The sequence below is a fragment of the Poecilia reticulata genome, chromosome 1 (assembly GCF_904066995.2).
Source record: "Poecilia reticulata chromosome 1, P_reticulata-male-v2, whole genome shotgun sequence".
NCBI lineage: Eukaryota > Metazoa > Chordata > Actinopteri > Cyprinodontiformes > Poeciliidae > Poecilia > Poecilia reticulata.
This window is the reverse complement of record NC_088830.1, coordinates 33,369,028-33,396,950: the sequence shown is the minus strand read 5'-3', so window position 1 is coordinate 33,396,950 and position 27,923 is coordinate 33,369,028. Positions and strand designations below refer to the sequence as shown.

At 38.2% G+C, this 27,923-nt stretch overlaps 2 protein-coding genes, 1 long non-coding RNA gene and 1 other non-coding gene across 4 annotated transcripts; all 4 read left to right on the top strand.

Moving 5' to 3' along the window:
• The first annotated feature begins 330 nt into the window (after nt 1-330).
• LOC145553112 (uncharacterized) lies at nt 331-9,556 on the top strand. Its single transcript, XR_014089327.1, has 5 exons — nt 331-624; nt 5,763-5,923; nt 6,144-6,347; nt 8,901-8,943; nt 9,326-9,556. It is a non-coding gene; the product is annotated as an uncharacterized LOC145553112 (long non-coding RNA).
• Nucleotides 9,557-9,812: 256 nt separating this feature from the next.
• LOC145550902 (uncharacterized) lies at nt 9,813-12,980 on the top strand. The gene is made up of 4 exons (XM_081604944.1): nt 9,813-9,921; nt 10,184-10,495; nt 11,768-12,052; nt 12,856-12,980. The coding sequence occupies exons 1-4, from the start codon at nt 9,813-9,815 to the stop codon at nt 12,978-12,980; spliced, it is 831 nt and encodes a 276-aa protein (XP_081461070.1).
• Nucleotides 12,981-18,982: 6,002 nt separating this feature from the next.
• Nucleotides 18,983-23,544, top strand: LOC145549356 (uncharacterized). The gene is made up of 5 exons (XM_081601679.1): nt 18,983-19,058; nt 21,708-21,750; nt 21,903-22,238; nt 22,461-22,772; nt 22,861-23,544. Exons 2-5 carry the CDS (start codon nt 21,717-21,719, stop codon nt 23,163-23,165), a joined length of 987 nt encoding a protein of 328 aa, XP_081457805.1. The 5' UTR covers nt 18,983-19,058; nt 21,708-21,716; the 3' UTR covers nt 23,166-23,544.
• A 674-nt stretch (nt 23,545-24,218) lies between these two features.
• LOC103472460 (uncharacterized) lies at nt 24,219-26,961 on the top strand. The gene is made up of 4 exons (XR_014089326.1): nt 24,219-24,851; nt 26,351-26,452; nt 26,529-26,602; nt 26,732-26,961. It is a non-coding gene; the product is annotated as an uncharacterized LOC103472460 (transcript).
• Nucleotides 26,962-27,923: the final 962 nt, after the last annotated feature.

Here is a 27,923-nt window from a genome sequence, read left to right as displayed (position 1 = left end):
GATAATTCATAATTAGTCATCATATTTCTACTGTCACTGTAGCATGGAGGAAAAAACCCGCAGCCTCAGAGTGAACCACCAACCTGAAGCCCTCCATCAAAAACCCTCACATGTTTTTATTTTATTTTTTATTTTTGTAATTTTGTTGTCTTTATTTTTAAATTGAAGTTATGGTTTAAACTAAATTTCTGTAATAATTTTGGGAAAGTGTAGTTTTATTTTTGGGGTTGTGACCCGTGACATCACTTCCTCTTTCACCAGCCCGTTCCTGGCTGTTATGGAGTTTCAGACGGAGTTTCTGTTACTGTGCTATTTAAAAGTTTTACTCTCCTTTAGCTGGTGTGTTTGTAAGACGTTCGTTTCAGTTTTTATATAAAATTTCGCGGATGGTTAAATGATTTTGCTGAGTCAGACCTGAGAGTTGCAGCACATGTGTGAACAAACCGCCTGCTGTGCCGCGTTTTAATGTTTTTAACGTTATTTCTTTGTCATGTTCAGGTGAACTGATATCGGCTGGATGTTTTCTGTGCTGCTGAAATGTTAAATTCTTTTTCTGTGGAGGATAAAAACACCATCAGTTTGACTGACCTGGACGTCCAGAGGAATCTTCAGAGTTTTTGATAGGTATTTTCCTAGAGCCTACATAAAAGAACCACAGACAACGTATATGAATTTTATGACTAAACTTTTGCAAAAGGAGAAAACTCTGTCAACTGCTCCTCCGAGCCGTTCACAGAGCGTTCTGAAGATCTTTGGGTACAGCTTGTCTTTTATTTTCAAACTTCAAAGAGGGAGGATAGGCAAGATAGACAGCAGAGGAAAAACAGCAAAGGTCGTAAAACAATTTACCTAAACAACTAGCAACCCAGTTCCAGATGCGATATCTGATCTACGATCTGAGCCCGGTTCAAATCTCGGTCAAACTGTTTCACCTGAAGATGAACAGGCAGCTGTGACCCCCAGGTCAGTTACACTAAAGAAGAGAACACTTTAAACTGACTAACATTAGACTGAATATGAACTAAAGTAACAACAAAATGATAATACCAAAAAATCCCTATCAGTTTTATTGGTGGTGTAGCGCAGAGCTTCATCAGACAAGTGATTTATTTTAACATCAAATCTGTTTTTTACTTCTTTCCTTCAAGATGCTTTTTATGCTGTCATATTTCTGGTCATTTTGAAATGTAGTGAACTAAGTTCACATAAAATAGATCTGAATTCAGCTGTGCCTTTTGATAAATTTATTTTTTAGGAAAAAAAGAACGATTCTTAGACCAGATCTGGTCAGGAATGTACTTCACTGTGTGAGTTATTGGAATTATATTGGCCCAACAGCAAAGCCTGGAGGAATGATGGTTTTTTTCTCTGATGTAAAATGGCCAAATGAAAAACACAGTACAAGTCTGACAAGTAAAATATAAACTAGACTTGATTAAAAATAATCCAGTTAATTACAGGATGTGTAATTAATTAATTAATTGTAATAAATCACATTGGAATTGAAAACTTTACATCGACAGCATAAGCCATCTTCAAATCAAAAACCCTTGAAGTGAAACACATGACCTGCAAAACTATTGCATAAATAGCTTAATATCAGTTCAACATATATTTAGTTTTTAATCTTTTGTTCAGATTCTTCAGTAATCAGATTTGTGAAAAGTATAATTGCACGCATTCAGTTTTCAGGCGTTTCAGAAACTTCTGGTGATTCATGGAACTGCAGACAACATGGCTGCAGTTTGCACACGGTGCGTCAGATTTACGGCCGTACCAGAAACAAAATACAAAGGTTCCGGCAGAAACTTTTTATGATAAATTAGGTGAATAATTGTGTTAAAATTTGAACCTTGTTACAATCTATGTAATTAATTAATCAAAACAAACGCTTCAAAGTCCCAGCAATAACCTGAACCCAGTGAAGTACAGGAGGGTTAAACCAATATCTTTATTGGTCTGTTTTTAACCAGCATGTTGTGATCAACTGCATCTAATTCAGTTCTGAGGTCCAGTAAGCATGCTCAGCTAAAGCTGGTAAGATACTGACTACGAAACTCCAACAGAGCTTTCTGATAAGAACTCTGCAGCTTCAGTGTTTCTAATTTTGAAACACACAGAGGTCCAAAAGTACCAAAGACTCCACGACCCTCAGTATGCATGCACTGTTTCTATTGCACATAAGCCTGGATTAAATGTATTAATATATACAATTATACCAAAATCCTAGATTATATCACGTCTTCAGACGGGAGTGAATGTTTCCCTCCTCGTCAGATTTAATTAAAACTGTGAAATTCTTCCTAGAGTTTGTGGTTTTTAGCTCCTGGTCCTGTAGAATCCGAGTGTTGCTCTTCAGATTATCACGAAGCTTCAGAGGCTCAGTGGAAGTCGTTGCCAAAACCTTCAGACTGAAGAGCCTTTGTGGGCTTGTTTGAAATGGCTTCAACTGCTACGCTCCATTATTCATGCATCTCTCCCACACTCCCCGTACACAGAAATCTTTTTCTCCTCCACCGCCCAGCCAGGGGTCAGCACCCCCATTAGAAGATGCAGAAGACGACTTTTCCAGTCGCCTGTAGCAGAATTAGAATCTCGTTCTGTCCGTGGTGGGAAGTTCTCCTCTGCTGCTGCTAATGCTGAGGAGAAACACTTTCCTGTGTGGCCCGCAGCACCATTTCACTACGTAATCACCAAACTCATGAAAACTGCAGCAGTGGTGAATAATTTAAAGAGGCTGCGTTAAAAATGATGTCTTGTACGGTGTCATGACGATGGAGGTCCAGCTCAGGGAATCAGACAGCGGAGAGGAAAAAAATCACTTATCGCTTCTGCTGGTCACATCATGGATCCTTTACTTCCTGTGTTTCTTTGTTGTGGCTCCAGTGGAGCTCAGACTGCGATGAGCAGCGGCCGTTTGGCTGCAGGACGGTGGCTGACTGCGCTCCACCTACAGCCTAATTCATTTTAATCACCATGTGCAGGAGTTCATGCTGTTCACCAGGAATTAAATGTAAATTGTTGACATCCTGGGTTTAACTTGGACTGTTTGCCCTTGTGAGCGGCTGAAAGCAGTGAAGGACAGAATATTGCACTAAGCTGCTCAGCCACCCAGGAGACCTGCACTGATTTTATTTGATTAAGAGCAATCATGAAATCCCAACTCGCCGAGGTCTGCTGCAGTCAGGCCCTTCATAAAAACACCATGTGATAAATAAACCCTGCTCTGTCGGATGAACTGCTGTTGTGTTGCATGTTAACAGAGCGAGTAATGAATGGTTTTATGGAAGATTATGTAACGAGCATATTGTGTGTGAGAACACATGAAAACCAGTGAAGCTTGCCAAAATAAAAGCTTCGTAGCAGGAGCGTGCCGTTATATTGACCTTTAGCAGAAAGGATTGCAAGAGAAGGAGTTTTCCGACATCCCGACTTCATCCCCGTAAATATGTGTTCAACTCGGATCCTGACGCCGTCCAGGCAGAAAGCAAACGAGTCTCGTTTAGTCCAGCATCCAACAGGTTTTCTATCAGTTGAGCTCAGAGTCACAGACTGAGAGTGAGCATGTGGTCGAGGTGGACAGCTGACTGCTTCAGGGTCCTGTGCTGTGCATGCATGTGGCGACAGTGGAGAGGAGAACTCTGCTTTCTGTCCAGAAGCAACGCTCTGATTGGCTGTGGTACTTCCTGGAGGAGGGATCAGCTGACATGATGCTGCCATCAACAAGTCGTTCTCTGTCTGTTAACTTTTTACTTTCAGGAACATCATAAAACATCAGTTCTTCGGTTCCTTTCTGTGTCTCCTCAAACCTCCAGTCTGTCGTGGCAGATTGGTTCTGGTTCTGAGCCAGGTTCTGGTTCTGGTTCTGAGCCAGGTTCTGGTTCTGAGCCAGGTTCTGGTTCTGAGCCAGGTTCTGGTTCTGGTTCTGAGCCTGGTTCTGGTTCTGGTTCTGAGCCAGGTTCTGGTTCTGAGCCAGGTTCTGGTTCTGGTTCTGAACCTGGTTCTGAACCTGGTTCTGAGCCTGGTTCTGAGACAGGTTCTGGTTCTGAGCCAGGCTCTGGTTCTGAGCCAGGCTCTGGTTCTGAGCCAGGTTCTGGTTCTGAGCCAGGTTCTTGTTCTGGTTCTGAACCTGGTTCTGAGCCAGGTTCTGGTTCTGGTTCTGAGCCAGGTTCTGGTTCTGAGCCAGGTTCTGGTTCTGAGCCAGGTTCTGGTTCTGGTTCTGAACCTGGTTCTGAACCTGGTTCTGAGCCTGGTTCTGAGACAGGTTCTGGTTCTGAGCCAGGCTCTGGTTCTGGTTCTGAACCTGGTTCTGATCCTGGTTCTGAGCCTGGTTCTGAGACAGGTTCTGGTTCTGGTTCTGAGCCAGGTTCTGGTTCTGGTTCTGAGCCAGGTTCTTGTTCTGAGCCAGGTTCTGGTTCTGGTTCTGAGCCAGGTTCTGGTTCTGGTTCTGAACCTGGTTCTGAACCTGGTTCTGAGCCTGGTTCTGAGACAGGTTCTGGTTCTGAGCCAGGCTCTGGTTCTGGTTCTGCTGGAGGTTTCTCCACGTTAAAGAGGAGTTTTTCCTCTCCACTGTTGCTTCACTGTTGCTCCGTATGAGGAATTGCTGTAATGCAGACACACATATTTCTGACATTATTTGATTAGTTTAAATTCTCGTAAGCGTTGCTCCAGTAGCTATAAATGTGATTTATTCTGTAAGTCTTTCTCACCTGAGAATGGGTTGGTACCAAACCTTCAAATGATTTCAACAGAAGTTTCACATAACTTAAAAGTTGATGTAAAAATAATGTTATAATCCAACTACAGCTTAGAGCAGCTCATTGATTTACTGCAGTAGTTGTGTAGCCCGATGTAAAAACGTTTTGATACAAAATATCATTGAAAAGTTTCAGTTGTTGTTATCAAAGTCTGTCAAAATCAAAAAACCCTCAGAAACATTTAGTGCCGACCACAAGAATCAGCTCATTTAAAGTTAAAACTCAGTTTCTCGCACATTGTAGCATAAATGTTTGGCTGTTGAACTGGACCGTTCAAAGTCGCTATCAAGCTAATTTTCTATTAGCAGGTCCAGAAATCTTTTTAATAAACATTACATTACAAAGACATACTAAAACAAACCTCTTTTTCTATCTTCATCTTGCTTTTCTCTCTCCCTGATGGATAATCTGTTTTTGTGACCACCGGATCTTTGGATGCGCTCTGCACAGCGGCTGACATAATGTGGCCACCAGGGGGTCCCCAAGAGCAATTTATTTCTTTTAGTCCATATAACAAATGATTTCTATTTCTACTTACAATAAATATATATTATTGTAAAAAAACAAAATCACATCTTTATAACAAAATTGTGTGTTTTTGTTATTATAATGACATAGAAATCATTACTAAAAAAAAAAATCAGCTCCACTGATGGGGCCCCTTAGTGGGCCTCAGCAGCTGCTTTGTTTGCCTATGCCTTGGGCCGGCCCTGCACAGAGTCGATGTACCAAAAAGCTCCAGTTTTGTCTCATCTGAGGACATTATTCCAAAACATCTATGTCTTCTCAAAATGCTCTGTGGGTAATTCCAGCACTCAGTGTTTTGTATAATTTGCCTCCCTCCTTCGGCTCCAACAGTGACAGATGGTGGGATCTGACACTGATGGAGCTCATCTTCAGAGGTTGTTGTATATTCTCTGGTTATGTTCAGATTATCCTTCAGTCTGTCCTCAGTTTTTCTCCTGCAGGGACGTCGGATCTTAAACATCTGAATAATCCGTCCAGCTGCAGTCAGAGGAGCTTCCAGGTGCCTGGAGACGATCTGACGGCCTTTACCTTCAACAAGCTGCTGGATCATAATCTGAACTCTGCTGGGCTCAGTCTGGGCCCCATCATGTCTCCAAACAGCTCAGAGGCCTTTAAATAGGCCGTCTGGCTGGTCACAGGTTTGGCTCAGCGCCCAGATTTATGCTGACGGGATTTAAAAAGAGTAACAAAAAGTTAAAATAACTTTGTACATTTCATAACTGTAAGCCTTCATTTGTCAGGTATCTATAGTTTGCTTTCATTTTTAATGTACAAAGTTCACATCATCTTTCTTTACAATTCATTTAATCCACAGATTTTATATCACACTTTGCTGCCCATTTATTTAAATATTTACAGATAAACTCAGTCGTCTAAGCAGAAATAGGACCAGGATGTGGTTTGCTGATGAAACTGTGACGCAGCAAAAAGAGATCGGCGCTTTAAAACACGTTAAACTGACGGAGAGAAAACAGAAACAGATTTTCTTCTTTCTGTTCCTGATCTGAGCTTCAAATCTCAGCGGCTGAAATAAAACAAAGTCCAGCAGGAAACAAGCTAAAGGTACGTTTGTCTAAACCTTTTATCATTTTAATATGAATCTAAACATGTTTACAACATTATCTGATTGGTTAAACAAATAATTAATCTATATTTATCTCAGATTATTTCTTATAAAAAAGAAACATTCAAGACTTTCACAGTTTCCACCATTAGAAATATTTACACACTGTAAAACAGATTCATTATAGAAACTGACAGTTTGAATTCAGGACTTTGTCATATTAAAATTAAACTTCATTTTAATGTTTTTCTGTTATATTTAAAGCTTTTACATGTTTATAAACTTTGAGGTAAAAAGACTCAAACTTTGCATTTGAAATAGTGAAAATGTTCAAAATGGATTTATTAGTATTTTCCTCCAGGTTTGAATCTGAGAAAACAAAAAGATGATGAAACTTCAGTTTTCTGTCAATCAGCTGATTTGCTTGCTGAATTTCCTGCTTCCTCTTCATTCGACTGCTTCTCCTTTTAGATCAGACTAAAGTTTAATTATATAAAATAAAATTTGGCAGAAAATCTAAACTAAAGCAAAAGAAAACAGATAACAGACACATCCATCCATAAATACCTGGTAATAATGATTTTACTGCAGGAAAAATCTTTACAGTAAAACCAATGAAAGTTTCTCCTCTGAAAGTTTAAAAACATAATTTTTCCTTACATTTACAAGTTAGGAAGTCAAATAAACTTTTTCTGGATAAACATTCGTGTTGGTCGTCATCTTCATGTCCAACAGGCAGAAAAACATTTTTTCCAGGACGAACTTCATAAATGAAAGTAAAACTGAGGATCTGCTCCTTGTTTTTACCAAACCGCCTCTCAGACGTTTTGTTGACTCTAATCTGGATTAAATTGGATCAGCTGCTGGGATTTTGTTTACTTGTGGTTTGAATTAACATTTAACTGTAACATAAAGGTTTTACACGGACTGTGATTGTTTCTGGATCTAATGATAAGAAATTAAAATAATAAATCAGTAAAATCACTTTGGTGCAAATATTAAATGAAGCAGAAACTTCTCTTAGTAGCTTTTAACAATAACTTATCAATAATGTGATTAAGTTTGAAATGAATATAAAGAGTCACATTTATCTGTTTTATTTTAGCACATTTCACTGACGAGTTAAATATAGTTATTTATACTTGTTATATAAACTGTAAATTTAATGCTGCACCAGGGTCACAATAGTAACTTATTATTTTATTTATCAACCATTAATTATTGGTTTTACTTCATTATGAAATATTAATATCAGTGATGGGTTACAGGGAAGGTTTCAAATCTTCAGAAAGCCTCAGTTGGAAATGTTAAATTATTCTAATTCACCTTTTTTAGGGAAAAATTCCTGCTGAATTTCCTTTTAATGTAAAAAAGAAAAAACTACATATAAAGTCCATGAAATGTTTCCATATTTCTGTTTTATATTAACGGTGTTATAATACAGAACAGCAGCAGCTGGTTACATTAAACTCAGGTTAATAAAAAGCGGTCCGACTGGTCGGGTTCATGATCTCAGTTCATGTTCAGAGTCCAGAGTCTGAAACCAAAGTGGGTCCAAACGCAGTAAAACCTGCTGAGCTTGAGATACAAACTACATATTTACTGTCAGTGGATGTTGGAGCCCCCATAACGGCGATTATATCAGTATTTAACACTGAAACAGATAAATTGGTTTGTTTCCAGCAGCTGCTTTGATTTTGAGTCAAAAGCTCCATTAGAAATGTTTAGTCAGGAAAAAACTTTAAAGTGTTTTATATCTTTAACAGACAGAATGAGTAAAAACTCTAAATATTCTTAGCTAATTTTTAGTTTAACTTGCATCTGTTCAAAAATCCAGGAAACAAAGGAGAGAAATGGACAATGTGATAAATATCATCTTTATTATAATCTATAATACCAAACAATGATGTATGAAACTAAGTTCTTCTTGTTTGGGCTAAATTCCCGATATCATGATGTTGGGTTGTTTATTTGGGTTTTGTTTGTTTCCCCTTTTATTTAGATCAGTTTTGCTTTTGTTTTACTTTGGCTAGGCCTTTCTTAGTTACTCCAGCTTCTGTATTCCATTTCTTATTTTGGTTATCAGTCTCATTTCTCCTTTTCTTTGTTTCAGATCTTTCTTAGTTATTATAGTTCATGCCCCTTTGGTCCAGTTATTTTTCATGTTAGATTTATTTCCTGTTGTCCTCCCTCGCCCCCTGTGCCACTTCCTCTCTGCTTCCTCTTCCTGAACCTGTAACCTTTTAGCTCATCAGCCTGGTCTTTTGTCCTGCATTCAACCTCCCCAGTATTTAAGCCCTTCATTCTCAGTCACTCCTTGCCGGCTCCTCTCTTCTACTCCTATCACTTCTCCGTATTTCTCCCAGGTTCTCCTTGCTGGTTGTTTCTCTGGATTTAAGCTTTTTTTCTGTCTTGGCTCCAGTTGGTTCATGTAAGTTTCATTAATGTTTTATTAAATCATCGATTCGCTGCTTCAGCTGGTTTGTGTTTGGGTTCTACCTCAGAACCAAACACCGTGAATCCTGATGTTTAATGATGTGTCTGTTTTACAGGGAGGAGAAATGAGGCCGACTCTACATTTCATTCTGACACTAAGTAAATAAAACCTTTTATAATTATTGACACATGAATGGAGTTACCTTACTGCTCAAACTAAATGTCAGGATATTAGAATATTTCATCACCAACTTCTTGCCTTCTGTTAATCTGCATGTTGGATCCAATCTCCTAAATTCACTACGTTAAATCCTGAATCTACTTATTCTAAATGGAAATTCTAATCTAATATTTGAAAGATAAAATGTTAAATAAAAACTAAAAGCAACTTTTGGTGATTAAATCAGCAAACTGTAACTTTATATCTTATATTTAGTTCCTGTTATTTGTGGCAGTAAGAGGCCAAAGGGGGAATTTCTTTTTCAGACACAAATTATAACAATTTTCTTTCAAATGTGCCAAATATGTTTTTCCCCTTTAGGTTTTCTGTCTTGTCTGGAAACTGCAATTACAAAGTTTGAAGGAGAGAATGTCACCTTCCAACCAAACATCACTGGACTTCAGATTAATTCCTATTACTGGAACTTTACGCAAAATAATCTAACTGAGAAAATTATCACTGAGAAAATTATCGATGTGACTAAAAATACAACGACAATTCAGAGAACCAGATTTAAAGGCCGTCTGGTTACGGATGTAAAAACTGGATCAATCACAATTTCAAACCTCACGGTTTGTGACGCAGGAACATTTCAGGGATTTTTTCTCAGAAACTTGGAAAATGTCTCTTATCACATCGACGAGCTGGAGGTCAAAGGTGAGAGACAGAGATGACCAAAACACTGCAAGGAATGAAAGACTGGAATCATTTTTTACTGTTTCGGCTTCATTTGTAATTTTATTTAACCTATAACGTAAATTGTGTTTCTGATTATTCAGGCAGTGATAAATATGATGAACTGGATATTATGGTTGGCTTCAATGTCACTCTGAGCTCCACACTGCAACGACTGGAGGAGGATCAAGTTATCTCCTGGTCATTCAGCAAACTGTTTCTTCCAATAGAGATCGCCAACAGTAAAAAACACCACAATCATCATGGAGATATTTTCAATAATCTGTTTCTTAATCTAACTAATGGAGACCTGACAATCCCTCAGATAACAAAAAGCGTTAGTGGAATGTACTATTTTAGGATATGGAAGGATGGATATTCATTCAGTTCAGGAAAATATGATGTCACAGTGTACGGTAAGTGTTTCAGAACCAGCTCTGGATCTATCATAACTCATTAAGCTTTTCTACAGAACTACTAAAAACACTGTTTTTGATTTTTCAGATGGTAATGATACTATTGAACAGAATTTTCTGGTTGGCTTCAATGTCACTCTGAGCTCCAAACTGCAAAGACTGGAGGAGGATCATGTTATCTCCTGGTTGTTCGGCCTACCGTTACCTGAAAGAGAGATCGCCAACAGTAAAAAACGCCCCAGCAAACATGGAGATCCTTTCGATAATGTGTTTCTTAATCTAACTAACGGAGACCTGAAAATCCCTCAGATAACAAAAAGCTTTAGTGGAAATTACCATTTTAGCACATTGAAGGGTGGATATCCATACCATTCAGGAATATATCATATCATAGTGTACGGTACGTATTTCAGAAACAGCTCTGGATCTATCATAACTCATGAAGTTTTTCTACAGAATCATTAAAAATAATAATGTGATTTAATCTCAACTGCATCCACTCCCCTGGTAAAATAACTGTTTGTTCTGATAAAACTACTGACTCTGTGGTAAATCATTTTAATTTTTTTTTTTTACCATTTCATTTCCAGAACTTCAGTTTTGTTCTGGTGACTTCATTTTGTTGCTTTGATATCTTTAACCACTTCAATAAATTTTCAAATTCAACCGGAAGAAGAGGAATCCTGCATCAGTGACTGGAAAACATAAATGACTTTAGTCCTGAGTTTACAGCTGATGGTCACTAACTTTGCTTCTTTCACTTCTTTTTTTATTTCTTCTACTTCATGCTCTTCATTCCTGATCCTCAGTTTGTCTGATAAGTTTTTTCTCTGCATCCTTCAGTGTTAACATTATGCAGGATGTAGACTTTTTGAAGGCTTGAAATCAAGATAATCAGAAACCAAAACGTATTGTAGCTATAACTCTCTCCACCCTGACAGGTTCGGGTTTAAAAGAGTTTTTCTACTAAACAGAAAACCAGAAACAAGTCAGAAAAGCAGAAACGTAAAAAACGGGGTGGGGGGAGACAGAGACTGCGGCACAATATCGCAACACCAACACCGTGAGTGAAGCAACGACTGGGACAGACTACTATATAAAGTACTGGGACCACTTCGTTATTATTGTGGATGTGTGTGTAAGGAACAAATTGGCAACCGAAACTGTAGCGTCTATTCTATGCGCCTTATAATGCGGTCTGCCTTATATATGAAAAAAGTTTTAAAATAGGCCATTCATTGAAGGTGCGCCTTATAGTGCGGAAAATACTCTACTGTAATGTTATGAAAAGCCCAGCCTGTACTTTAAAGGGCAGTTCTGGATGTTTAAAATGTTCAACTTTGTGTTTGAATTCATCCTGCAGATTAAATCTGAATCGTTTTCATGCGTGAGGGAAACTCAGAGCTGATTAACATACCAGATTGATTGGTTATTTACCTTCATTTTGTTTTTATTTCGGCCAATAAATGATAGAAACACATTAGTTCCACTAGTTCAGAGTTCAAATTCATGATTTTCTTTTTGGAAAATGGGACAAAAGCTGAAAACTTAAGAAATTAAAGGTGTAAAAAAGTTTTAACCCTGACAGCTCCTCTGATTTTAATGGTTATTTTTTCAGGTTACTTTTGCGTTTGGATGTTTTGTGTGAACTTCATCTTCTCTTCTCCTTTAGATCACGTCTCTGTTCCCAACATCTCCAAGTCGACGGATCCACCAACCAACAGCTCCTGCAAAGTAACCTGTTCAGTGGAGAACGGGCTTGAAGTGAACCTGACCTGGTTCAGAGGAAACATCAGCATCAGCCACATCAACATCAGCAACCAGAACGACTCCATCCTCAGGCTGCCGCTGCACATCGGGTCGGAGGATTCCTCCACCTACAGATGCCAGGCACAAAACCCCGTCAGCATGGAGAGAAAAACTCTGAACTCTCAGCAGCTGACATGTCATAATGCAGGTAAAAGGTTGTCTAGGCTGGACGAATAATAAGTTTATCAAAGTCTGAACGACATGCACCTAGGCCTGTCGCGATAAATGATAAATTAAACCTATCGACCTCATTTTAATTATTGTCTTTATCGTCTCTTCCGGTCTTTTTTCTTTCTGTTGATGACACTGAATGTAAAAAGGCTCAGCTCCCGTCTCTCCACTGACCCTCCCTCAGTGTAATGTCCAGCGCACATTACACGAGTTATCGGCCCATTTTCAAACCCTGAGAGACACATTAGCCGACAGAAATCCCAGGTATAACGGTTCGATCGGGTTCGTCGTGTCGTGTGGTGTCCAGCCACATGGACACAAAATAACGGCTACAAGTCCAGTTAACTAATTTAAACCAGCCATTAATTGATGCTTTACTAGAATCTACCTGTGATGCAGGTGGCTCAGCGTAAAGTCCTGACTGAATAAAATCATTATAATCTATTTATGTCACTTTAACGAAGAACAGCTGAAAACTTACCAGGTTTATCAACTGCGGTACCAATTTGGCTCCAACTCTCCTTGTCGTTTCTATATTCTTTGCACAAAATGTTGAATAAATATTAATTTTGTTTTCACAAATCATCTCCGATGTCTGCTGAACTTCGTGTTGCGGCATGTCAGCTGTTTGGGATTCCCCTCCGTAATTTCCCCTTGGAAATTATGAGATTATCTCTGGATTAGAATGAGGCTTCACCTGATCACATGTTTCTCTGGATTAATTTCTGTTTTCTTAAGTTTTTATGATGATAAATATTTTGATTTTTTGCTGGTTTTCAGGCTCAGCTAAGCTTTCGGTCGTATCGCTGAGTGTTGTTGTCACTCTGATCATCATTGGTGTTGGGATATGTCTTTACATCTATCGCAGAACACGGAAAAGAGGTATATGTGGAAACATATTTTAGATTTTTGATCTTTAATATGATCCTCTGCTGATGATATTTCATAACACCAACAGGTTCTCATGTTGGAGATCCTCAAAGATCTCGGTTAAACCAACAGACATCGCCTCAGACAGCAGACGGCTCCTCTCTGGTAGATCTATGAAAATGATCAATTTCAAATTGAAAAGAGATTTTACGACATAAAACCCCCAAAAATAAAAAAACAAATCATTTTTTAAAATAATTTTTGGCTCAATAACTAAGCTGTATTACTTAATTTTTTCAGACGAGTGAAGACTTTCTGCTGAAAAGCTGCCAAGGATCAAGTTATGACACTGTAAACTGACGTAGTTCACCGATCTGCTCTGATGAACTGATGGAGAACATCGACTGCTGTGGATCTCAGAGAGAAACAAGATAATTCAATATCATTTTATTGTAAACTTTGAATGTAAATCCCTTACATATTTCAACATTTTAATGTTTATCCTGTATAATAAACAAATGCATTATGAAGTGAACCTGAGCGTCATTAAGCCTGGGTGAGTTTCAGGCTGAAGGAATCATATTTAATACCCAGATAGCACATGATGTTAAATCAACATTGAAAAATAGTTAGAATTGTTGATTTTTGGTTGAGGTTGACAAATGATGGTGGATCAACCATCAAACAACCATCCAATTCTAGCCAAGTAAAAAATGTTGAAACTGTTTCATTGAATCAATGTTGCTTTGTCATTGAAATCTAAAGACTAAAATGCCGATGTCTGATCAACATCTGATCAATGTTGAATCAATGTCAGCTGTTTTGCTGCACCCCTTCCCCTCCCCTCCTCATCATCCCAGCTCTGGGTCAGAGCATTTTATTACTGAGGGGGTTATCACGTTTTAAATTAACCACTGTAGAGGATACAGGTGCTGATTCCTTTCTGTACATTTTCTTACTTGTTCATAACAATTCTCACTGACTGTTTTCATGGGATATATTGACACAAAAACATCTACAACTTACTACAAGGAGTGGAGCGGTCCACCCCCACCATTTACATGAGTGGGATGGACCAACCACACAGCTGTTTTGCTGTTGGCTTGTTGGCAAAAGATGTTAATTCAATGTTGAATTATTATCACAAAGGTTGCATGTATGGTTGAGGTCAACAACTGACAGTGGATCAACTATAAAACACTCTGAAAAGAAAATAGTTGAATCAACTTAATTGAATTTCTTCTGTAGGTAACAAGCAATTCAATTAAGTTTATCCAACTGAATTTATTACATTTATCCAACTTAAGGTATTTAGTTTAACCAATTCAATATATTAAAATCATCCAACTCAATTTGTTTATTTTTAACAAATTTATTAAGTATGTTTAAGATAACAGATGTAAGCCAGTCTTACTCAAATCATTTAGTTCACTTCAAAAATGGTAAATAAACTTATAGCATTTTCTAGTCATTTTGACCACTGAAAGCACTTTACACTAGAGTCACATTCACTTAATGCACAGATCAGTTGGGGTTAGGTGCCCTGGGGTCACATTGACATGTGGCAGGAGGGAGCTGGAATTGAACCATCAACCTTCCGACCACAAGAAAACTTCTCTACCCTCAGAGCCACAGTAGCTAACCAGGAATCTGTCCCTGGTTAGCTTGAGTCATTGTGTCATACGAGGGATACAAACATGGTGTCGAACTTAGTTATTTCAAGTAAAGTCAAAGTGAATTCAGTGTGTTTCAGCTCTGGTCCTCCAAGCCCTGCAAGTTTTAGGCATTTCCCTAATTCAGCACACATGATGTTAATTGATGTCTGATTAACAGGGTTTTGCTGAAATGAAAACACACAGGTCAGTTTGCCTTGAGGACAAGGTTTGGGGAAGAACTCATGATCTAAATGTTCAATCAATGGAAGCTGTTTTTCACACCCCTCTACACACACCCATTTCCCCCGACCCCTAGCCCCTCACCTGGGCCCATCTACCCCTCAATCTCCTCCCCCTTCCCTCTCTCCTCCCTCCTCCTTGGGCTCCGGGTGAAATAATTTTAATTTTAGGTGAGGGTTTTAAATGTTCACATTTTATTTTGTTAGATTTTTTTGGCTCTAGTGGCCTTTATTTGATAGTTAATTGACAAGAAAGGGGGACGACACGCAGCAAAGGTTGCCAAGGCCGGAAATCGAGCCTGCGACGGCTGCGTCAGGGACTGGACCAGGGGTGGGCAACTCCAGGCCTTGAGGGCCTCCTGCAACTTTTAGATGTGTCTCTACTTCAACACACCTGAGTCAAATAATAAGGTCGATAGCAGGACTCTGGAGAACCTGCCTGCACTGAGGAGGTGATTCAGCTGTTGGATCCAGGTGTGTTCTACCAGGGAGACATCTAAGAGCTGCAGGACACCGGCCCTCGAGAACCAGGATTGCCCACCCCTAAGGCCTCCCTGTGTGCTATCTGGGCAGTTTGTTGCACCCCTCCTCTCCTCCGCATCTCCCCCTACTCCCTCCCAAGCCTCCCCCCACCCACCTGCTCCTCCCTCTCTTCCCCTCTCATCCCTTCTTCCCTCCCCCCATCCTTGAGCTCTGGGTCAGAACATTTTATTACTAAGTGGGGGTTAATCATGTTTCAAATTACGCACTACATGTTGAGAACAGTGGGTTGTGATTCCTTTATGTACATTTTCTTACTTGTCTGTAAATATTATTACTGACTGTGCATAATGTGTTGACACAAAAACATCTACAAGTCTCTACTAGGAGTTGTACAGTCCGACTCCCCCTTTTTACACTAGTGGTTTGTCCCAACCAAACAGCCACTTTGCTGCTGGTTTGTTTGCAACCAGCTTCTGAATTGAATTCTCCTCTGAGCAGTTTTATGGTAAGTTTTTCAATATTACTTTGATCTTAAATGTGTTTATTGAAAAATAAGGGCATTGCTTCGTGCCCATACTAATCCTGGTTATTTTGGGGCAAAACAGATATTTTTAATAATTGAGGTCATGTCTCATTTTGTATTATTTTCATCCTGCCCACCGCTCCAGGCCTAAGTATGAAATCCTGTGAGATTTTGTGAGATTTGAGTTTTTAAAATAGGGCGGGGCCTATTGTTTGGTCTGGGAGAGCATGTGGTGGACAAGGAAAAGTAAGGCTGGCTGCTGCAGGTGGGCTTTAAATTGTTGCGATAGTAATCACTTGTTTTTCATTTTTTATCAATATGTGCTTAGGGACGTGCTTAGATGTGTCTCTGTTCCAGAACAACTGAGTTATATATTTGCATGACCATCTGCAGCCATCAAGAAGTGCAGAAGGTTGTTAATCATCATAGATTAAATCCAGGTGAGGCAGGAAGGAAACACTTAAAACATGTAATGCAGGTGAAACACTGAACTAAACCTGCTAATGACTGATGTTTCTTGGATTGGTAACTGGTTAAACTGAACTGGTCTATTATTACTGGTGTGGGATCTTTATCAGCACGTGGACATTTTGTAATGAATTCAATAAACTTATTTGGAAATATTTATAGTTTAAGATTAAACCAGCTATTTGATGGAAGTTTATTCTGTATAAATTATAAATCATTTTTCCAACTACAGTATAAATCACCTTTAGCTCTATTTATCTGTCTCTGGTGTGATAAATAAACCCTGTTCTGTCGGATAAACTGCTGTTGTGTTGCATGTTAACAGAGCGAGTAATGAATGGTTTTATGGAAGATTATGTAACGAGCATATTGTGTGTGAGAACCCATGAAAACCAGTGAAGCTTGCCAAAATAAAAGCTTTGTAGCAGGAGCGTGCCGTTATATTGACCTTTAGCAGAAAGGATTGCAAGAGAAGGAGTTTTCCGACATCCCGACTTCATCCCCGTAAATATGTGTTCAACTCGGATCCTGACGCCGTCCAGGCAGAAAGCAAACGAGTCTCGTTTAGTCCAGCATCCAACAGGTTTTCTATCAGTTGAGCTCAGAGTCACAGACTGAGAGTGAGCATGTGGTCGAGGTGGACAGCTGACTGCTTCAGGGTCCTGTGCTGTGCATGCATGTGGCGACAGTGGAGAGGAGAACTCTGCTTTCTGTCCAGAAGCAACGCTCTGATTGGCTGTGGTACTTCCTGGAGGAGGGATCAGCTGACATGATGCTGCCATCAACAAGTCGTTCTCTGTCTGTTAACTTTTTACTTTCAGGAACATCATAAAACATCAGTTCTTCGGTTCCTTTCTGTGTCTCCTCAAACCTCCAGTCTGTCGTGGCAGATTGGTTCTGGTTCTGAGCCAGGCTCTGGTTCTGGTTCTGCTGGAGGTTTCTCCACGTTAAAGAGGAGTTTTTCCTCTCCACTGTTGCTTCACTGTTGCTCCGTATGAGGAATTGCTGTAATGCAGACACACATATTTCTGACATTATTTGATTAGTTTAAATTCTCGTAAGCGTTGCTCCAGTAGCTATAAATGTGATTTATTCTGTAAGTCTTTCTCACCTGAGAATGGGTTGGTACCAAACCTTCAAATGATTTCAACAGAAGTTTCACATAACTTAAAAGTTGATGTAAAAATAATGTTATAATCCAACTACAGCTTAGAGCAGCTCATTGATTTACTGCAGTAGTTGTGTAGCCCGATGTAAAAACGTTTTGATACAAAATATCATTGAAAAGTTTCAGTTGTTGTTATCAAAGTCTGTCAAAATCAAAAAACCCTCAGAAACATTTAGTGCCGACCACAAGAATCAGCTCATTTAAAGTTAAAACTCAGTTTCTCGCACATTGTAGCATAAATGTTTGGCTGTTGAACTGGACCGTTCAAAGTCGCTATCAAGCTAATTTTCTATTAGCAGGTCCAGAAATCTTTTTAATAAACATTACATTACAAAGACATACTAAAACAAACCTCTTTTTCTATCTTCATCTTGCTTTTCTCTCTCCCTGATGGATAATCTGTTTTTGTGACCACCGGATCTTTGGATGCGCTCTGCACAGCGGCTGACATAATGTGGCCACCAGGGGGTCCCCAAGAGCAATTTATTTCTTTTAGTCCATATAACAAATGATTTCTATTTCTACTTACAATAAATATATATTATTGTAAAAAAACAAAATCACAACTTTATAATGAAATTGTGTGGTTTTTGTTATTATTATGACATAGAAATTATTACTAAACAAAAAAAAAATCAGCTCCACTGATGGGGCCCCTTAGTGGGCCTCAGCGGCTGCTTTGTTTGCCTATGCCTTGGGCCGGCCCTGCACAGAGTCGATGTACCAAAAAGCTCCAGTTTTGTCTCATCTGAGGACATTATTCCAAAACATCTATGTCTTCTCAAAATGCTCTGTGGGTAATTCCAGCACTCAGTGTTTTGTATAATTTGCCTCCCTCCTTCGGCTCCAACAGTGACAGATGGTGGGATCTGACACTGATGGAGCTCATCTTCAGAGGTTGTTGTATATTCTCTGGTTATGTTCAGATTATCCTTCAGTCTGTCCTCAGTTTTTCTCCTGCAGGGACGTCGGATCTTAAACATCTGAATAATCCGTCCAGCTGCAGTCAGAGGAGCTTCCAGGTGCCTGGAGACGATCTGACGGCCTTTACCTTCAAGAAGCTGCTGGTCATAATCTGAACTCTGCTGGGCTCAGTCTGGGCCCCATCATGTCTCCAAACAGCTCAGAGGCCTTTAAATAGGCCGTCTGGCTGGTCACAGGTTTGGCTCAGCGCCCAGATTTATGCTGATGGCATTTAAAAAGAGTAACAAAAAGTTAAAATAACTTTGTACATTTCATAACTGTAAACCTTCATTTGTCAGGTATCTATAGTTTGCTTTCAGTTTTAATGTACAAAGTTCACATCATCTTTCTTTACAATTCATTTCATCCACAGATTTTATATCACACTTTGCTGCCCATTAATTTAAATATTTACAGATAAACTCAGTCGTCTAAGCAGGAATAGGACCAGGATGTGGTTTGCTGATGAAACTGACGCAGCAAAAAGAGATCGGCGCTTTAAAACACGTTAAACTGACGGAGAGAAACAGAAACAGATTTTCTTCTGTTCCTGATCTGAGCTTCAAATCTCAGCGGCTGAAATAAAACAAAGTCCAGCAGGAAACAAGCTAAAGGTACGTTTGTCTAAACCTTTTATCATTTTAATATGAATCTAAACATGTTTACAACATTATCTGATTGGTTAAACAAATAATTAATCTATATTTATCTCAGATTATTTCTTATAAAAAAGAAACATTCAAGACTTTCACAGTTTCCACCATTAGAAATATTTACACACTGTAAAACAGATTCATTATAGAAACTGACAGTTTGAATTCAGGACTTTGTCATATTAAAATTAAACTTCATTTTAATGTTTTTCTGTTATATTTAAAGCTTTTACATGTTTATAAACTTTGAGGTAAAAAGACTCAAACTTTGCATTTGAAATAGTGAAAATGTTCAAAATGGATTTATTAGTATTTTCCTCCAGGTTTGAATCTGAGAAAACAAAAAGATGATGAAACTTCAGTTTTCTGTCAATCAGCTGATTTGCTTGCTGAATTTCCTGCTTCCTCTTCATTCGACTGCTTCTCCTTTTAGATCAGACTAAAGTTTAATTATATAAAATAAAATTTGGCAGAAAATCTAAACTAAAGCAAAAGAAAACAGATAACAGACACATCCATCCATAAATACCTGGTAATAATGATTTTACTGCAGGAAAAATCTTTACAGTAAAACCAATGAAAGTTTCTCCTCTGAAAGTTTAAAAACATAATTTTTCCTTACATTTACAAGTTAGGAAGTCAAATAAACTTTTTCTGGATAAACATTCGTGTTGGTCGTCATCTTCATGTCCAACAGGCAGAAAAACATTTTTTCCAGGACGAACTTCATAAATGAAAGTAAAACTGAGGATCTGCTCCTTGTTTTTACCAAACCGCCTCTCAGACGTTTTGTTGACTCTAATCTGGATTAAACTGGATCAGCTGCTGGGATTTTTGTTTACTTGTGGTTTGAATTGACATTTAACTGTAACATAAAGGTTTTACACGGACTGTGATTGTTTCTGGATCTAATGATAAGAAATTAAAATAAATTAATAAAATCAGTAAAATCACTTTGGTGCAAATATTAAATGAAGCAGAAACTTCTGCTTTTAACAATAATTTATCAATAATGTGATTAAGGTTTGAAATGAACATTTCCAATAAAAAGAGGAAAAATGCAAATTGCTACTTTCTTGACTGATTTATTTGTTATTGATGAAACTTTAAATGTAAAACATTAAAGAGTCACATTTATCTAATGTTTTATTTTAGCACATTTCACTGGGGAATTAATCCACTTTATGTATTTATACTTGTTATATAAACTGTAAATTTAATGCTGCACCAGGGTCACAATAGTAACTTATTATTTTATTTATCAACCATTAATTATTGGTTTTACTTCATTATGAAATATTAATATCAGTGATGGGTTACAGGGAAGGTTTCAAATCTTCAGAAAGCCTCAGTTGGAAATGTTAAATTATTCTAATTCACCTTTTTTAGGGAAAAATTCCTGCTGAATTTCCTTTTAATGTAAAAAAGAAAAAACTACATATAAAGTCCATGAAATGTTTCCATATTTCTGTTTTATATTAACGGTGTTATAATACAGAACAGCAGCAGCTGGTTACATTAAACTCAGAAGTTAATAAAAAGCGGTCCGACTGGTCGGGTTCATGATCTCAGTTCATGTTCAGAGTCCAGAGTCTGAAACCAAAGTGGGTCCAAACGCAGTAAAACCTGCTGAGCTTGAGATACAAACTACATATTTACTGTCAGTGGATGTTGGAGCCCCCATAACGGCGATTATATCAGTATTTAACACTGAAACAGATAAATTGGTTTGTTTCCAGCAGCTGCTTTGATTTTGAGTCAAAAGCTCCATTAGAAATGTTTAGTCAGGAAAAAACTTTAAAGTGTTTTATATCTTTAACAGACAGAATGAGTAAAAACTCTAAATATTCTTAGCTAATTTTTAGTTTAACTTGCATCTGTTCAAAAATCCAGGAAACAAAGGAGAGAAATGGACAATGTGATAAATATCATCTTTATTATAATCTATAATACCAAACAATGATGTATGAAACTAAGTTCTTCTTGTTTGGGCTAAATTCCCGATATCATGATGTTGGGTTGTTTATTTGGGTTTTGTTTGTTTCCCCTTTTATTTAGATCAGTTTTGCTTTTGTTTTACTTTGGCTAGGCCTTTCTTAGTTATTCCAGCTTCTGTATTCCGTTTCTCATTTTGGTTAGATCAGTCTCATTTCTCCTTTTCTTTGTTTCAGATCTTTCTTAGTTATTATAGTTCATGCCCCTTTGGTCCAGTTATTTTTCATGTTAGATTTATTTCCTGTTGTCCTCCCTCGCCCCCTGTGCCACTTCCTCTCTGCTTCCTCTTCCTGAACCTGTAACCTTTTAGCTCATCAGCCTGGTCTTTTGTCCTGCATTCAACCTCCCCAGTATTTAAGCCCTTCATTCTCAGTCACTCCTTGCCGGCTCCTCTCTTCTACTCCTATCACTTCTCCGTATTTCTCCCAGGTTCTCCTTGCTGGTTGTTTCTCTGGATTTAAGCTTTTTTTCTGTCTTGGCTCCAGTTGGTTCATGTAAGTTTCATTAATGTTTTATTAAATCATCGATTCGCTGCTTCAGCTGGTTTGTGTTTGGGTTCTACCTCAGAACCAAACACCGTGAATCCTGATGTTTAATGATGTGTCTGTTTTACAGGGAGGAGAAATGAGGCCGACTCTACATTTCATTCTGACACTAAGTAAATAAAACCTTTTATAATTATTGACACATGAATGGAGTTACCTTACTGCTCAAACTAAATGTCAGGATATTAGAATATTTCATCACCAACTTCTTGCCTTCTGTTAATCTGCATGTTTAAAATGTGCCAAATATGTTTTTCCCCTTTAGGTTTTCTGTCTTGTCTGGAAACTGCAATTACAAAGTTTGAAGGAGAGAATGTCACCTTCCAACCAAACATCACTGGACTTCAGATTAATTCCTATTACTGGAACTTTACGCAAAATAATCTAACTGAGAAAATTATCACTGAGAAAATTATCGATGTGACTAAAAATACAACGACAATTCAGAGAACCAGATTTAAAGGCCGTCTGGTTACGGATGTAAAAACTGGATCAATCACAATTTCAAACCTCACTCTTTATGACGCAGGAACATTTCAGGGATTTTTTTTCACAAACTGGGAAAATGTCTCTTATCACATCGACGAGCTGGAGGTCAAAGGTGAGAGACACAGATGACCAAAACACTGCAAGGAATGAAAAACTGGAATCATTTTTTACTGATTCGGCTTCATTTCTAATTTTTTTTCACAACTTTTTCAGTTCTTTTGTGGACTTGAATCAAAAATTGTCTCTCTTTACAAAAAACTAATCTTTTAACATGTTTCTTATATGCAACTACATTTCTATTAAATAATTTAACATTGTGTTTCTGATTATTCAGACAGTGATAAATATGATGAACTGGATATTCTGGTTGACTCCAATGTCACTCTGAGCTCCAAACTGCTAAGACTGGAGGAGCATCATGTTATCTCCTGGTTTTATGGCAAACTGTTTCCTGAAAGAGAGATCGCCAACAGTAAAACATGTCCCAGCAAACATGGAGATATTTTTGATAATGTGTTTCTTAATCTAACTAATGGAGACCTGAAAATCCCTCAGATAACAAAAAACTTTCATGGAAAATACTATTTTAGGATACGGAAGCATGGATATCCATTCAGTTCAGGAAAATATGATGTCACAGTGTACGGTAAGTGTTTCAGAACCAGCTCTGGATCTATCATAACTCATTAAGCTTTTCTACAGAACTACTAAAAACACTGTTTTTGATTTTTCAGATGGTAATGATACTATTGAACAGAATTTTCTGGTTGGCTTCAATGTCACTCTGAGCTCCAAACTGCAAAGACTGGAGGAGGATCATGTTATCTCCTGGTTGTTCGGCCTACCGTTACCTGAAAGAGAGATCGCCAACAGTAAAAAACGCCCCAGCAAACATGGAGATATTTTTGATAATGTGTTTCTTAATCTAACTAAGGGAGACCTGAAAATCCCTCAGATAACAAAAGCTTTTGTGGAAAATACTATTTTAGGATACGGAAGCATGGATATCCATACCATTCAGGAATATATCATATCATAGTGTACGGTACGTATTTCAGAAACAGCTCTGGATCTATCATAACTCATGAAGTTTTTCTACAGAATCATTAAAAATAATAATGTGATTTAATCTCAACTGCATCCACTCCCCTGGTAAAATAACTGTTTGTTCTGATAAAACTACTGACTCTGTGGTAAATCATTTTAATTTTTTTTTTTTACCATTTCATTTCCAGAACTTCAGTTTTGTTCTGGTGACTTCATTTTGTTGCTTTGATATCTTTAACCACTTCAATAAATTTTCAAATTCAACCGGAAGAAGAGGAATCCTGCATCAGTGACTGGAAAACATAAATGACTTTAGTCCTGAGTTTACAGCTGATGGTCACTAACTTTGCTTCTTTCACTTCTTTTTTTATTTCTTCTACTTCATGCTCTTCATTCCTGATCCTCAGTTTGTCTGATAAGTTTTTTCTCTGCATCCTTCAGTGTTAACATTATGCAGGATGTAGACTTTTTGAAGGCTTGAAATCAAGATAATCAGAAACCAAAACGTATTGTAGCTATAACTCTCTCCACCCTGACAGGTTTGGGTTTAAAAGAGTTTTTCTACTCAACAGAAAACCAGAAACAAGTTGGAAAAGAAGAAACGTAAAAAACAGACAAGCAAAAACCTCTGAGAAAATGATTTTTAAAATGTTTACCGTATTTTCCGCACTATAAGGCACCTAAAAACCTTCAATTTCCTGAAAAGCCGACAGTGCGCCTTATAATCCGGTGCTCCTTATATATGGACCAATATTGAATCACAACAGGTCTAGCAGCTACGGTAAGCAGCCGCCAACTTCATTTTCACCTGTAGAAGAAGAAGTGCGCGGTGCATGCTGGGATAGTTGTCAGAACGCTGGTTAAGTAAGGAACAAATTGGCAACCGAAACTGTAGCGTCTATTCTATGCGCCTTTTAATGTGGTCTGCCTTATATATGAAAAAAGTTTTAAAATAGGCCATTCATTGAAGGTGTGCCTTATAGTGCGGAAAATACTCTACTGTAATGTTATAAAAAGCCCAACCTTTACTTTAAAGGGCAGTTCTGGATGTTTAAAATGTTCAACTTTGTGTTTGAATTCATCCTGCAGATTAAATCTGAATCGTTTTCATGCGTGAGGGAAACTCAGAGCTGATTAACATACCAGATTGATTGGTTATTCACCTTCATTTTGTTTTTTATTTCGGCCAATAAATGATAGAAACACATTAGTTCCACTAGTTCAGAGTTCAAATTCATTATTTCCTTTTTGGAAAATGGGACAAAAGCTGAAAACTTAAGAAATTAAAGATGTAAAAAAGTTTTAACCCTGACAGCTCCTCTGATTTTAATGGTTATTTTTTCAGGTTACTTTTGCGTTTGGATGTTTTGTGTGAACTTCATCTTCTCTTCTCCTTTAGATCACGTCTCTGTTCCCAACATCTCCAAGTCGACGGTTCCACCAACCAACAGCTCCTGCAGAGTAACCTGTTCAGTGGAGAATGGGCTTGAAGTGAACCTGACCTGGTTCAGAGGAAACATCAGCATCACCCACATCAGCAACCAGAACGACTCCATCCTCAGGCTGCCGCTGCACATCGGGTCGGAGGATTCCTCCACCTACAGATGCAAGGCACAAAACCCCGTCAGCATGGAGAGAAAAACTCTGAACTCTCAGCAGCTGACATGTCATAATGCAGGTAAAAGGTTGTCTAGGCTGGACGAATAATAAGTTTATCAAAGTCTGAACGACATGCACCTAGGCCTGTCGCGATAAACGATAAATTAAACCTATCGACCTGATTTTAATTATGTCGTTATCGTCTCTTCCTGACTTTTTTTCTTTCTGTTGATGACACTGAATGAAAAAGGGCTCAGCTCCCGTCTCTCCACTGACCCTCCCTTCTTCATTTCCTTAGTCTAATGTCCAGCGCACATTACACGAGTTATCGGCCCATTTTCCAACCTGAGACACATTAGCCGACAGAAATCCCAGGTATAACGGTTCGATCAGGTTCGATCAGGTTCGATCGGGTTCGTCGTGCCGTGTGGGGTCCAGCCACATGGGCACAAAATAACGACTACAAGTCCAGTTAACTAATTTTAAAACCAGGCATTAATCAATGCTTTACTAGAATCTACCTGTGATGCATGTGGCTCAGCGTAAAGTCCTGACTGAATGAAAATCATTATAACCTATTTATGTCACTTTAACGATGAACAGCTGAAAACTTACCGGGTTCATCAACTGAGGTACCAATTTGGCTCCAACTTCTCTCCTGGTCGTTTCTATATTCTTTGCACAAAATGTTGAATAAACATTAATGATGTTTCCACTTATCATCTCCGATGTCCGCTGGACTTCGGGTTGCGCTGTTTCAGCTGTTTGGGATTCCCCTCCGTAATTTCCCCTCAGAAAGCAGGAGGAGAATCCGCGCTTTCTGATTGGCTACCTGTCACATTCAGCTTTAACGGCAAAACCCCTGATTTAGATCGGAGCGACCACGTCGATCTAAACCACACTGCAGGATGATCGGTTACGAAATCACCAGCGACGATCTTAGATCGACCAACGATCTAAGATCGTCATGAGGAGAAAATGGGGGCAAAAAATCGTGTAGTGTGAATTATTGCATTAGATAGTGGGATGTGCCCATCTTCTCTATTTAAATCTAGTGATTACTGAAGGGGAATATAATATACAGACTTCATAATCTGCACTCTTTTAGTTGAATGCTGTATTTATTTCCACTTTGGTTTTATGTTGTTTAGTTTTTATTCAAGTACATTTTTTGTTAATGGAGTCTGAGAATCCATTTTATTTTTGTTTTTGTTTATTTAGTTTATCAGTTCCAGTGTTATATGTTCTTTTGAAAATAAAGTGTATCTATGGCAGGAAATAGCATGCATTATGTCATTTCAATGAAATCTTGAAACAATATTGTTAATCACAATAATTTTTTAGAAAATTGCTCAGCAAAATTTGTTATTGTGACAGGCCTACATGCAGCTCAGTTCTGATCAACAGATGAAACAAATGTATTAATCAATTCCCTCCTGCAGGCGGATTCTGATGGAAATGAGGAGATTATCTCTGGATTAGAATGAGGCTTCACCTGATCACATGTTTCTCTGGATTAATTTCTGTTTTCTTAAGTTTTTATGATGATAAATATTTTGATTTTTTGCTGGTTTTCAGGCTCAGCTAATCTTTCGGTCGTATCGCTGAGTGTTGTTGTCCCTCTGGTCATCATTGGTGTTGGGATATGTCTTTACATCCATCGCAGAACACAGAAAAGAGGTATATATGGAAAAATATTTTAGATTTTTGATCTTTAATATGATCCTCTGCTGATGATATTTCATAACACCAACAGGTTCTCATGTTACAGATCCTCAAAGATCTCGGTTAAACCAACAGACATCGCCTCAGAACTGCAGCTCCTCTCTGGTAGATCTATGAAAATGATCAATTTCAAATTGAAAAGAGATTTTACGACAAAAAACTCCAAAAATCAAAAAACAAATAATTTTTTAATAATTTTTGGCTCAACTAAGCTGTATTATTTTATTTTTTCAGAGAAGTGAAGAATTTCTGCTGAAAAGCTGCCAAGGATCAAGTTATGACACTGTAAACTGACGTAGTTCACCGATCTGCTCTGATGAACTGATGGAGAACATCGACTGCTGTGGATCTCAGAGAGAAACAAGATAATTCAATATCATTTTATTGTAAACTTTGAATGTAAATCCTTTACATATTTCAACATTTTAATGTTTATCCTGTATAATAAACAAATGCATTATGAAGTGAACCTGAGCATCATTAAGCCTGGGTGAGTTTCAGGCTGAAGGAATCATATGTAATATTTACTGCAGAGCCTCAGAGTTTAATGTTCAGAAACATGAAGAGAAGCTTTTCCTGCTGACCTGGAGCCTCAGCAGAAACATGAAATCCATCAGTTTTCTGCTGATTTCAGATCAGCTCAAATCCCAACAGAACCGATTGTCTCTCACACCTGACCAGAAATGCTCTGGCCAATCAGCATGTGTATTTGGTGGAGCTGGAGGCCTGTTTGTGTTTGAGGCCTGACAGAAACGAGCCCCAGCAGATTCCTCACTTCCTGCTCTGATCCAGTCGTTGAGCCAGGATCTGTAAATGCCATCGCATTAATGACGCCTCCAGGGTTTTGGCCCCCTGCATCTCAGTTAAACACTGGGTGGCCGCGTCCTCCCAGCTGTCCCAGTGTCATTTCCACGCTGCTTCACTGTGTCACAGCCTCACAAGCGTTTTAATTACTTTGCTCTAAAGAGCCCAGAGGATGACGGCGCTTTTACAGCCACGGCTGTGGGAACCTGCTGCCAAGGTGGGATCTTAGAAAGCAGAGCTTAAAATAAGAGGGTAAGTTACACAGTCAAGAATTAATAATGATTTGGGTTACTTACACGTTCTGGAGACCCAGCTTTTATTTTGAAAGTCCAGTTCTTCTCTTCAGCTAGTGAATTTGCACATTAGCTAAATATTTAACTCTGAGCTAACAAAACATTTAAGCTAGCTAAATATTTAGCTAAATTTTTAATTTGGAGCTAAATAGTTAGCATGCTCACTAAATATCTATGGAGCAAAATGTTTAACTAAATATTTAGTTTGGAGCTAAATATTAAACTTGCTACTTAGACATTCATTAGACACTGTGACATTTAAAAATGAATTAATTACATGGGAAAATATGACTTGGAAAATTAATCTCCATTTTTCTTGCTTATGACAG

What these genes read in the sequence shown, in the direction of transcription:
- LOC145550902 (XM_081604944.1), top strand. Translation starts at nt 9,813, where the DNA reads ATGGTTGGCTTCAATGTCACTCTGAGCTCCACACTGCAACGACTGGAG. An exon ending in TCCAATAGAGATCGCCAACA is followed by an intron (nt 9,922 to 10,183) that starts GTAAAAAACACC and finishes TTGATTTTTCAG; the next exon opens with ATGGTAATGATACTATTGAA. An exon ending in ATATCATATCATAGTGTACG is followed by an intron (nt 10,496 to 11,767) that starts GTACGTATTTCA and finishes CTTCTCCTTTAG; the next exon opens with ATCACGTCTCTGTTCCCAAC.
- LOC145549356 (XM_081601679.1), top strand. Translation starts at nt 21,717, where the DNA reads ATGAGGCCGACTCTACATTTCATTCTGACACTAA. An exon ending in CGACGAGCTGGAGGTCAAAG is followed by an intron (nt 22,239 to 22,460) that starts GTGAGAGACACA and finishes CTGATTATTCAG; the next exon opens with ACAGTGATAAATATGATGAA. An exon ending in ATATGATGTCACAGTGTACG is followed by an intron (nt 22,773 to 22,860) that starts GTAAGTGTTTCA and finishes TTGATTTTTCAG; the next exon opens with ATGGTAATGATACTATTGAA.